This window comes from Echinops telfairi, unplaced genomic scaffold (genome assembly GCF_000313985.2).
Source record: "Echinops telfairi isolate 266 unplaced genomic scaffold, ASM31398v2 ScPeMD7_21;HRSCAF=78, whole genome shotgun sequence".
Taxonomy (NCBI): Eukaryota; Metazoa; Chordata; class Mammalia; order Afrosoricida; family Tenrecidae; genus Echinops; species Echinops telfairi.
The window spans coordinates 16,729,754-16,742,712 of record NW_022103918.1 but is presented as its reverse complement, the minus strand read 5'-3'; the positions used below and the strand labels follow the sequence as shown (position 1 = coordinate 16,742,712).

The 12,959-nt window shown below is 41.0% G+C and overlaps 1 protein-coding gene across 1 annotated transcript in view; it reads left to right on the top strand.

Annotated features, from left to right (window-relative positions):
- The window catches only part of TMTC1 (transmembrane O-mannosyltransferase targeting cadherins 1), a gene marked incomplete at its 5' end in the record, with an annotated part of 332,295 nt that overhangs the window by 212,609 nt on the left and 106,727 nt on the right, over positions 1 to 12,959 (top strand). The window contains one exon of the mRNA XM_045288470.1: positions 2,795 to 2,916. Coding sequence (XP_045144405.1) covers positions 2,795 to 2,916 — 122 coding nt within the window. The remainder of the gene's footprint in view (positions 1 to 2,794; positions 2,917 to 12,959) is intronic.

Sequence of the window (12,959 nt, the reverse complement as noted above, 5' to 3'; positions counted from 1 at the left end):
AGAAATTAATTTGGGAAGACATGTGAATACATTGCAAGAAGTATTTCAGCTCTTAAGAATAATCAAAAGAAGTATATTTGTCTTGAAATAAATATATTTACAAAAGAGCATATTAACTCACTACTCAAAAATAGGTTCACGGTTAATGAGTAACACCCAACAAGACACTTATTCTCTGGGATTTATTTTCAGCATTATCATGAAATGCTTGTTTTTGATGTCACAGGATTCTTATGAATGGTGCCCATCAATTTTTTTTCTTACTTATATGTTTCAATTCTTTAACTGAAAGTTACATTTTTTTATTGTGGATTTTGGATTGTTGAGAAAGATCTTTTTTTTTTTTAATTGATCATTTTATTGGGGGCTCTTACAGCTTTTATAACAATCCATACATCAATTGTATCAAGCATATTTGTACATACGTTGCCATCATTATTTGCTAAGCATTAACTTTCTGTTGCACCCTTGGTGTCAGCTCCTCTTTTTTCCCCTCCCTTCCCCCTCCCCCTGGTGATTCCTTGATAAATTATAAATTCTTATTGTTTTCATACATTACACTGTCTGCTGTCTCCCTTCACCCACGTTTCTGTTGTTCGTCCCCTTTGGAGGAAAGGGGTGGTTATGTGTCTATCATTGTGATCGGTGCGCCTTTCCTCCCCTTCTCTCCCCACCTTCCCCTACCCTCCTGGTACCACGACTCCCAGTCCTGTTCCTGGATTCTGTGTGTTGTGAGCTGTTCGCTCTTCTCCGTACTTGCGCACATGCTCCTGTCTAGCCCACAGTGAAAGGCAGGATTGAGCTCATGATAATGGGGGGTGTGGAAGCCTCAAGCTCAAGGTATAATCTAAGTTAGAAATGCAGTATGCAACTTTTAAGTGAAATAAACTTGTTCCTTTTTCAATATATTTTTCAACTTTAGTGGGTCATAGAAATAATATTAATGCATACATTTGACTTGGTAGCTTATTAAGCCAGTTATTTTTCTTGTCCTTTGAATCTCAATAATATGGTTTCTTTAGATTAAGAAAATAACTTATCTTAACATTACTTATAGAATTATTAATTATTTAAGAGAAAAGAACAAAGAACATTTGTTCATATGGAATTAGTTTCAGTAATTTTATTATTCTATTATGTTGTAGAAAATAAAACAGAGTTTAATAAGATCCAGGTGAAAATATCCCAAGATGCTTAGCATCCTTTCTTTCTTTTGTATTCCTAAAGTACTTAGAGCTCATATTGGGTAACTCTGCTTCTATATTCTTAAAATTTCCATTTCATTCTTTTAAAATTGGTATATTAAAGACAATGAAATATTAAATGTGCATCAGTAACATTAACTATTGTTAATATAAAATTCTTTTTATTTCCTTGGTTAGCATTATCTTAAAAGGAAAAAAAACCCATCCCATACTTTAAGATCTGTTTAAAATAAGCATCTCTTCAAAATGCCTCTATATAGTATTGTGACACTGAGTCAATTCTGAAATACATTGACCCTATTGGACAGAGTAGGTCTGCTCTGTGGGCTTTCCACGGCATCCGTCTTCACAGAAGCACACTGTCACATGTTCACAAATCATAGTGTCACATCTTTCTCCTGCAGAGCAGCTGGAGGGTTCAAACTGCTAACCCTTTAGTTAGCAATCCAGTGCTTAGCCCATTGCGCCACCAGTGATCCTGTTTGTACTGTATTAGCCCAAACCGAACCCATTTCCCTGGAGATGACTCTGACTTCACTCAGTGTCTTTAGAGACCAGAGTAGAACTGCTTCATAGATTTCCGAGGCTGGTCTTCCCTGAAGTTGCTGCTTCAGCTTTTGTCCATGGGGCAGCTGGGAGATTCTAACTGCCGACCTTTCAAGTAACCTACTGGGCCACCAGGGCTCCCATGTACCATATCTCACTGCCACCATGTCAGTGCAGCTCATAGCGACCCTACCCTCACACGGAAATACAAGTTCCTTCTTTACAACATAGTCCTAGAAATAAACGTGTGTTTCTATTATGCGACAGAAAAGTCTTCAGATTACTGCATATAGCATCAGAGAAGGGTGCTTTGTGAACCTAATGAATTGTCATTTTTTTCATTGCTAACATTTTAATGGAATACATAGCTTAATGTATAATTTCTTGTATAATTTTATTGGAATACAATGTTAATGGAGTACATAGTTTAATGAACGCTGTTTTAAATTGAGAGGTGCCAAAAACTTTGGCACAAAATTGGTGGCCAGAACTGTACCTTTAACATGCTATTTTCTTTCGTGAACACGTGATTTCCGGAGCGCTCCTGGTGGCCTTTTTCTTTTTGTTAACGCAGTCTGTTCCGTAAGGAGCCGCTCTGCTCCCCACACACGGTGTTGCCTTTAGTCAGAGTTGACTCAACTGGCAGTTAACAACAACAACAAACAGTCTGAGAGGACAATTCAATTCTTCTGGAAGCAGTCAGTGTGATTGATTGAATCCACCTGATATGTTCCTTGGCAAGTAGGTGCTTAGGGCGACAGGAAGGTTGAAGGGCCAGGACCAAGAGACAGTTGCTCCAGGGTCGGGGCAGAAGAAAGCGTGGAGGTCTCTGCTTAGACCGAGTGTGCAAAGAGCAGGCCTTTCCAAGAGCATGTGTACATCAGAGGTTCATCTGAGTTACCTGACATGCCTGGGGCTTTCTCTGCTCACTTTGGTCTAATTTATTCCTTCCATGAGGAATTGGGAATGAGAGAGATGGTGAAATGCTGTCTGAAGTGCAATGAAACAAACATTAATTTGTCCTTCACTGTTGTGTGTTTCAGAGACTGGAGCACAAGGAAGTGTTAGTGGGCTTGTTGTTCCTGGTTTTCCCGTTCATTCCAGCCAGCAATCTCTTCTTCAGGGTGGGTTTTGTGGTGGCCGAGAGAGTCCTTTACATGCCTAGGTAATTATTGCACATGATTTCCGCCTTCACCAGCCCTGCCCTCTGTCCCCAGCACCTGCAGTTCCAGAGAGACCGTCCTTGTGTGTGTGACGCTGCGTCCTTGGGGAGCTCAGGTGCTCATCACCTCAGCTTTAAAAACAGCCACACACGAGTGTAGAGTGTTTGCCTCCCGTTGAGAGCTTTACATTTCAATGTGAAATGCCAACTTGAGTATATTCAGGATTTCAGCAGCAATTGTTTACACAGTGTCTTTGTCCAGACATCTATGTTTGATTAATCATAATGACAGTAATGTTCTAGAAATATTTATTGACTTGCATGAGTTGCGTAACTATGTTAAGTAGCATGTCATTCACCTGCATCCATGCTTTGCTTCCTTCCTTCCGGTCTTTCCTTTTCGTCTCTCTTTTCTTCCACTTAAGAATGGGCAGCAGCTCCAAATGCTTATCCTTGAGGAAAACACGTTGAAAAATTATAAAGAATATTTAGATGTGAGTGATGACATAATGCCACCTCGCTCTGAATATGTGTATCTGGACTGTGCTGAAGCTTGTGTAATTCCATTGTCTTTTCCAATTGCCGCCATCCCAAGGCCATATTTCTCTTTAGATGCCTGGAAATGGCCCTGAATCAGAGAAAGCTTTTCATTCTGTCATTTATCAATTATGAGAAGACACAAAGCTTCCTTACACCCAGATTTTCTCATAAAAAATAATGAATCTATAAAAAAACCCTTAAATTATATGCATTTATGAATACATAGAAAAGATTGAATTTTTCTAAAAGGCAGTTTCATAAAACAAAATACTATATGGAAATCATTTTTATTAATGCTATTGAATTAGGAAATTTTAACAATCATGGAATTAGAAATTAGTTTTATAGTATGATTCTGCCCAAACCAAGCATTTGTCACTTTTTGTGAGACTCTGCTGTACCTTACTTTTAACTTGATTAAGAAGGTGGGGGGAACAAAACCAAACCCAATGCTATTGTCTGCAAGCTGATTCTGACTCATGACAACCTTAGATATGATTTCTGAGACTGTAAATCTTTATAAGAGCTGATCATCTCATTCTCCTGTGGAAGGGCTGGCGGGTTTGAATTATTGACTTTAGAGTTAACAACACCAACACCTGACTGAAACCACCACCAGGCCTCGTTGATTAGAGGCAAAGTCAAAACCAAATTCACTGCCACTGAGTTTATTATGACTTGAAATGACCCTATAGGACAGAGGAGAATATCCCTGTGAGTTTCTGAGGCTATAAATCTTACCGAGAGCAGAAAGCATCATCTTTTTCCCATGGAGAAGCCGGTGGGTTGAAACTGTTGACCTTGAACTTTGCAACCCAACACATATCTACTATCCCACAATGGCTCTTTGACTAAAAGAAAAGCAGCCCTCCGTGTTCTTGATGTGTCCTCAGTACGATTTAGGAGAAAATTATTACATGATAAATACTGTTTGATACAGACAAAAATACATGATTTTTTGTTCCCTGTACTCATGTTGTCTTAGATAGTCTGATGAGGCCGAGTCCATAGCAAAATGGGGTCCATTGTAGATGTTTTTGCTTCATGCCAGCATTAGGTAGATTTCGTTCTTTAGCACTGGGCAAGTACAGTGGAATCTATATTTTTATCAACATCTATTCACAGAGCACCTTCATTGTTGGGTATGGGACACTAGACTACGAAACTAAGGGAAGCGCAGTATCTTCCCCCAAAGAGTTTATTAACTGTTGGCTAATAAAATGACATCTTTCACTCTACTGGGCACTGAGTATGGCCTAATGTTTAGACTGGAAGCCCTGATGGCTCTGTGGGATAAGAATTGGGCTGCTTGCCACACAGTCAACAGTTCAAAGCTACCAGTTGATCAGAAACCCTATATAGGATTACAATGCATGGGGATTGACACAAAAGGATCTCGGACAGCACAGTGGATTAAGTGCTGGGATGCTAAAGATTGGCGATTCAACTCAGGGAAAAGATAAGACAGGTTGCTCCTGTAAAGAAGTGTATAACCTTGGGAACTCGGAACAGAACAGTTCTGTTCTGCGCCATAAGATCACTGTGAGCCAGAATCCACTCCGTAGCAGGAAGTGATTTGGATTTAATGTCTTCAAAGGAAACCTGGTGGCACAGTGGTTAAGCACTTGGCTGCTTATGAAAGGAAAAATCAATAGGTAGAGCAACACCAAAAATCAGTCGAATCATAGAAGAAATCAGAAGGAACAATTTAAAAGTTCCTAGAATGAAGTGAAAATGAAGACACAGCACATAAGACCCTTTGGATCACAGCAAAAGCAGCACTCAAAGGGAAAGTCATGCAGGAAATGGCTAAATTTTTCAAAAGTTCAAAATTATTAACTGAAAACTTGAAAAGATAAAGAAGAGCAAAGAAGCCAACATCTAGCCCAAACAAGAGAATAAATAATATAAACAAAATAGAAACCAATACAAAGAATCAACAAAACTCTAAGTAGGTTCTTTGAAAAGATCAATAAAATATAGGAACCATTGACTAAATTGATAAAATAAAAACTCTTGAGACACTGCACCAAATTAAGAAATTAAGTTACTCACAGCAACCCTATAGGACAGGGTAGAATTTCCGAGACTGTGTTTATGGGGGTAGAAAGCTCCATCTTTCTCTTGAGGAGCAGCTGGTGGTTTCAAACTGCTGACCTTATAGATCACAGCTCAACACATAATCACTCTGCCCTACTAGATGTGTGTGTGGGTATCTATATAGGTATATATGTGTGTATGCATATATGTGTGATTATATATAATTATATATAATTCTATTTATATATAATATCTCACTTCAAGCTAGAGATATCTCCCAACTGACCACTTAGCCAGAGACCGATGGTCCCAGATTTTGTAGGCTAGATGGCATACTACTGAATCAGAGATTGTGGAGGCTGACAAATCCCAAGATTGGCAGGCAAAATGTCAGGCTGCTGGCTCAAGTCCAAAAAAAGGTCAGTTGATAAGCAGCCAGATGCTGGATCCAGGTTAACCAAAAACCAAGAAAGCTTTTCTGGAATGTTGAAGTATATTCCAAATCTGCCACACCCCCAAGGAAATGACATTTCAATTTGTTGTCTGCTCATAGCAGATATTATGATAAAAGTGATTATATTATGTGAGTGCTCATGATAGGAGGTGACTATCTCATAACTTTTACACCATTTGACCAGCCAAATTGTTATACAAACCGTGATAGTTAAGTTCTTTGTCAACTTGGCTAGTCTGGGATTTTCCTGTGATGTGATCTAACAGCATAATCCACCTCATGATGGGATCTTCTGTGAATAGCTAAGCAGTTGTAGGAAGAACAGCGTGGAGTGCTAACTCTTTAATCTGATCACAGCCTGGATACAATTGAAATCAAATTTCTTTGGGGATTTGGCCCATTCTTAATAAGGTGACACTGTGGGGAAGCTAACTGTTCACCAAAGAAGGCATCAAAGCAAACAAAAAAGATGTTCATGATCACTAGCCATTTGAGAAATACAATAACAAATACAATGAGAGACCATTTTACCACACACCCCCAAATAGCACTGATTAAGTGGATAATATCAAATGTTGGCTAGCCTGTGGGAGATTTACAGTCCCATTGCTGGTGGGACTATAAAACATTACAACCATTATGGAAAACGGAATGGCCACTTTGCAAAAAACTGGAGATAGAATGTGCTTATGATCTAAAAATCCCATGTAACGGCAGCCCTAGAGGACAGAGTAGAGCTACTTTTTAGAGGTAAATACACTCACTCTCTTCCATTGAGTAGCTCTGACTCATGGCGACCCTGTACCCTGGAGACCTAAAGAGAATGACACAAACATATGTGTGCATCCATGTTCATGGCTGCTTTATCTGCATGGCGAATGGAAATAACGAGTGGATGGAGGGATAAGCAAATTCAAGATATACAAACCTGGCAAACTTAGGATGCATCCAAAGTCAGCGTCAGTAAGAAGTCATTAGAAAGATGATGGCCTTTGTCTCCTCCCCACGTGCCTGCATTTACAAATGAGAGCATTGACACGAAGTTACTCTGGGAGTAACACCCACATCATCCCTTGTCCCTGCAAGATTGCTTTCCCTCCTAGAACTAGTCTCATCAGAGACCAACACACGGTGAGCAGGGAGATGGAGATGATAAAGAGCCAGGTCCACAGCTCTGGCCACATTTGATCATTTAACTCGGATTGTAGGAGGCTGGGCAAGAGACTCCTAGGGTTTTGAAATGGAGTGGCATGTACCAGTAATGAATCCCAGTCGTCCTTCATCGTCATCATTGTAACTGAAAACTACAAGGGAGCTGGTTTCCTTATGGCAGTGGAATTCTATCATTGTTTAAAATGAGGCTGAGGTGGGCCGGGCCAACTCAGAATTTACAGCCTGTGTGAAGAAATGCCTCTGTTGTGGCTTTATTGATTTTCTGTTTACTTCATTTTATAAGTGAGTAGAGTTTTCCTTTTTTAAAAGATAATCTCAAGGAAACAAACAAAAAAGATGTGCTGCTGTCACCAGCCCATCTCAGTGGAGAACTGTAGATGATTAGGAAAGTCTTCTCCATCCCTACGGGCCAGGCTACAGACAGTGTGGGCATCCCATGAAGGTGACAGATATGCATCGAATGCACTTTGCAGAGGGGTTGTTTTGATCATGACGAGCATGGCCCGGGTCTTTTTACACAAAGGAACCCTCTCTGTATGCATCTCCTTCCTTAATTGACCTTGACAAGGAAGAGCCATTTTGCTGTGTTAGTACCCAAGTGTTTTGAGGGAGCAGTACTCAGTGAGGTCCCTGAAGATATGGGCCGTCAGCTTTATGTAGAAGTTGTTTATTGTTTCAAAGTTTTAGTGAACGATAGATGAATGGAGCTTGACTGGCAACTCTTAGAAGGGAGGTGAATTTTCTAATCATTAAATGTGTGTATTCAAATCAGTATAGGGACAAGTCTTTGACTTTGATGCTTATATACGAGTCAGGTCTTAAGACTGATTTTGTTCAACCCTTGCTGGGAATTTGCATTCCTGCCGAGCTATACAAATCAGGATCTTCATCTTAACAGCATCCCCAGAGTGTACAGCTTCGAAGCCTTCCTATAAACTCCACAGAAAGCGTGTGCATCCCCACTGAAGCCCGGATGGGTTTCTAATGGCAGATCTGGCCGTTTACAAAACACACACACACACACACACAATGTGTCAAATCAATAGTGCTCTTTTATCCTCCACCTTTCTGCCTCCTTAAATCAGATTTCGGGTCTCCCTCTGTCCTTACTCAGAGAAGACCCCAAATACTACTTGTGCTTTGAAATCTGTGAACAGAAGGGAAAGAAATGGGCTATCTCTCTTGCCCCCATGGCCGGCTCAGGGTCAGAATTTCACCACTAACAGAAACTGGAGTCATCTTCTCTGTGGTGATATATTCCAGTTTGTGGTGGGTATTCTTTTTGAACAGCCAAGAGAGGTCAGGCTTAAATGAGTCTTTCACAGAAATTTGTCTCTTACTCTTATCTCAAGAGCAGCATATCATACTACGATGACTTTTGTATGTATTTTATAAAAATCACATTAGAATGTTTCAAGGGCTCCAATTTCCTAGAATTGATGAAGCAGAAATAATTGGAAGCTCTCAAAGTCATAGAATATGATCAGATATTCAACCAGGTGCATTTAGATTGAGGGTGATTTATTCACTTCAATGTCAAAAATCCATTAGCTACCTAAGAAAATGCATCGAAAAGTAAAGAATAGGCAGGGACAGTCTTGTGGGATAGAATTTATCAAACCTATATGATATAAATAGTTTCAAAGTGTGTTAGTCTGGGGTGACTAGAGAAACAAATCCAGAGACACTCGTATGTGTGTAAGAGAGAGTTTTATATCCAAGAGTAATTGTATATTACTCAAGTCCGTAAGTTCAATACTAGCCCATATATTCGCTACTAGTCCATATATTCGCTACTAGTCCGTAACTTCTTCTACAGACTCACACAGCACATGCAATGATGCCTAACGCAGGATGATCACAGGCCAGTGGGTGAAAAGGTTTGTGGAAGCATCTCAGCACTAGTGTAGCTCCCCATGCGGCCCCTCCAGCTCCAGGGCTCCGGATATCATCAGAATTACTCCATGTGGCTCGTCAACAGATATGTCAAGCAGAGACAGTGTGTGTCTCACCTGCAGGGAGGACGACAGGACTTCCCAGAATCCTCAGGAGAAGGCCATGCCCTCACAGAGGCATCAATGACCACGACCTGATTGACAGGCTAGGCTCTGCCCTTTTGCTCTAGACAGGAGATTATGTAACTGCCCCCACAAGGCCCAGTTGAGACCACCTCCAAGGGTGACTGCTGCTGAGTCCAGAGTATGGATTCCTTCTAAAGCATGAGAACAGATAGAGTAACAAGAGTGTAGAGCAGCAGTTCTCAATCTGTGTGTCACGACCCCTTTGGGGGTCGAATGACCCTTTCACAGGGGTCGCCCAATTCATAACAATGGCAAAATTACAAGTATGAAGTAGCAACGAAAATAATCTTATGGTTGGGGGGGTTACCACAACATGAGGAACTATATTAAAGGGACACAGCATTAAGAAGGTTGAGAACCACTGGTCTAGAGTTTTAGGACCAAATACAGCAATAGTAAATGGTTCAGGAACCTGGTAGAGCCAGTAGGCGGTGTTTGCTTTTTCAGTTTCATGATTTTTTTCAAGTTCTCATAATGCAGTATGTTAGAGGGATAGGAAAAGCAAATTAAGCTTGACAAAGAGGCACTCAACTAAAAGCCTAGGAAATAGATGTATATCCAGATTTCAATTATGAAGTATAGAGTGACTATACTCTAAGACTATATGTATAAATCTTGACTAAATTCCACAAGACCATTCAATTATTATTCAGTCTTATTCTTGAATCTATTTTTCAGGTATGTTTTTCCTGTCAGAGTCAAAACAAAGGTTCTCTCAGAAAGGAGAATTATTGGGCACTATTGTCTAGCAACAAATGAGGGCCTAGAAGGCTTAAAGAGGAAGAACAAAGTAAAGGTCAATGATACTGTTGGAGGGCAAATATGGGAAAATACAAATTCAGTACAGAAACTTAGGGTTTTGTTCCCCTCTAAGGAGTTATTTTAATAATTTAAAATGTCATATGTTCCATGTGAATTATCTCCTTTTAAAAACTAGTGGAGTCCCATGGGTAATGGATTACCGTTGATTAGTGGTGACCAGGGAGAGAGAGGAAAAGAGTACCATTGTCCAGGGCTCTAAATTCCCGTCTTTATACTCGAGCTCATTGTTGCTGCCATGCTGTCAATCCAGTTTCTCGGGGGCCCCTCTTTTTGTTACTGACCCACTACTTTACCAAGCATGATGTCCTTTTCCTAGGAATGGGCTCTCCTGATAGCATGTCCAAAGTATATGAAACAAAGTCTCACCATCTTTGCGTCTAGGGAGCACTCTGGCTGGGCTTCTTCCAAGACAGATTTGTTTGCTCTTTTGGCAGTTCCTCGGAGCCCTCTTGGCATAGTGGGGTATGTGTTAGACTGCTAACCATAAGATCAGCAGTTAGAATCCACCGACTATTCCAGGTGAAAGACGTAGCTTTCTACTTCTATAAACAGTTATATAGATCTATCCTGTCCTTTCAGATCGCTGTGAGTTGGAATTTACTTGAGGGCAGCAAATTCATTTTTCGTCTTTGTTGATGATTTTTGGTAGTCCATGGTACTTTCAGTATTCTTCACCAAAGGGGATGGCTCAGGGCTGGACAGTGTTCTGTTCCGTTGTACGGAGGGCCTCTAGGAGTCTGAACGGACTCAATGGCTCCTAACAGTGAGTTGTTGTGAGGAGCCCTGAGGGACTAGTGTTTGAACGCTCACTGCTAATCGGAAGGTTGGCAGTTCAAACCCATCCAGTGGCTCCCTGGGGAGAAAGCCCTGACAGGCTGCTGTGTAGGGATGAGAGCCTAGGAGACCCTGAAGCAATTCTACTCTGTCTACTCGGCAGCACGGAACAAGTGCCTCTTAATGGTGCTTTCCTAATTTAGAAAAGACGAGTGGGGAGAGATGTACAACGTGGTGAACACAATCGGTGTCACTGTCCAGGTCACAATTGTTGAACTGACCAATGTCTTCCTATAAATGGCACGGGGGTGGGGTGGGGTGGGGGGTGTTCAAGAAGTTTGTAGAAAAGAGGAGTTGAAGAATAAATTTCCATTTTTTCATGAATTTTTGAAGCCCCCTTGCATATATTTTGCCACATTTAAAAAAGAAATCATGTTCTACTTCATAACACGAGGTAAGAATGGAGATACGGTTTTGACTTGAAGGTGTTTGTCCCTTTGTGGTGGCTCTGGGGACACAAGCAGCTCTGTCTAGCCCCTTTGAGGCCTGAACAGAGAGGAGGATCTGAGATCTAGGAACTAGATTTTGTTTGATAGTTACCAGTGCATCATGGGGCTAGCATTGTACAAAGGGGACAGCCAGGAAGGGTAGGAGGAATCTGCTGATGCTCCCAATTAAATGTGTTATACACTTAAAGGTGTTGATTTTAGGCAAATATAACATAGAAAAGAATAGGGCTGAGGGGAGGTCAGGGTGCATGTGAGTTGAAAGACCATTTGTCCGATCGGATTAGTTTAGGGGGTGAGAGAGTGGAAAGATTGGATGCCGTTCTGCTGGACTGTAACCATGGCCTTAATGTGAGGGGGCTTCAGTGTGGGGGGAAAATGGACTTGATGTAAATGGAATTTTTCCATGAACTGTTTGAATCCCCTCTTCAATTACACAGTCATGTCAATTATAAAATATAAATGCTTGCATATATTAACTCCTAATGTGAACAGCAAGTATCTTAGAAATCAGGATTTGAAAGTAAAATTTCAGACTATAGGTCATTTGGGTCCACGTGAGACTAAAAGGATGGATGGATGAAACATGCTGATAGCATACTAGGTACTGGTAGTCACTGGTTCCGTCTGCCATGTATAAATGAGCAAGGAAAAGATCGGGCATTCTACTTCCACGAAGAGTTGGTCTTGGAACGATAGGGTCGCTATGAGTCGGTGTGTTTTTTATATTTATTTTTTTAATGTGGTTTGAGCAAAAGTTTACTGACAAAATTAGTTTTCTTTTGAATAATTTATGCGCATTTCATTTTGTGACATTAGTTGCAATTCCAGCAATATACCAGCACTCTCCCCACCAGGTCCCTACGTTACTTGCGCCGATTCACCTTTCTTTCTGACCCCCTCTTGCCTTCTGGGCTTGTTTGGGTTCAAATGCTGCCCTTTGGGTTTCGCCTGGCTAATTGTTCTGAGGAGAGGTTCCTCTTTAGTGTCCAAGGTCTGTGTTTGGCTGGAAAGTCACCCTCCTGGGTGGACTGCTCTTAGTGTGAAGGAGGCCGTAAGAGTTGCAGACTTGCACATTTCATCAGTCTCAATCAGATCAGTAAGTTGAGTCTCTTTTTTGATTTTGAATTCGGTTCTACATGGTTTTCCCAGTCTGCCCGATAGAAGAAATGGATAGCGGGGCACTATCTAGTTCTTTGGTTTCTGAGTAGTGGGGCCTGTGGTTCCTGTGGTCCATTAATCCTTTGGATTATTTATTTCCTTGGATCTTTAATGTTCTTCACTGATGACAGTGGGTTTGATTTTTTGGGGTCCTTAATCAGTCTCAATATATTTTGTTTCTATAGGAGGTTATTTCCTAATGTGCGGACTTTTCAAAGCTGACCTCAGGCTGGGGATTTTTAAGGCATCATGAAATGGTGTCGTGGTTCTGAGTGGGACTGTGAGCTGCCAGGTCCAAGGTTGCAAAGCACCAGGTGTTCCGGGGTAGCAAGACCGAGCAAGGGTTCCACTCCAACCTGTGGGGGCAGTTGGACTTCATGGCAGTGAGATTAAGATTGTATCTGTCTTGTATCAATAGTAGTATTTACAGATCTCCATAACAGATTGTTTTAAATGTACTCACAGGTTAAAAGGTGGAATTACAGTGCTGTTTCA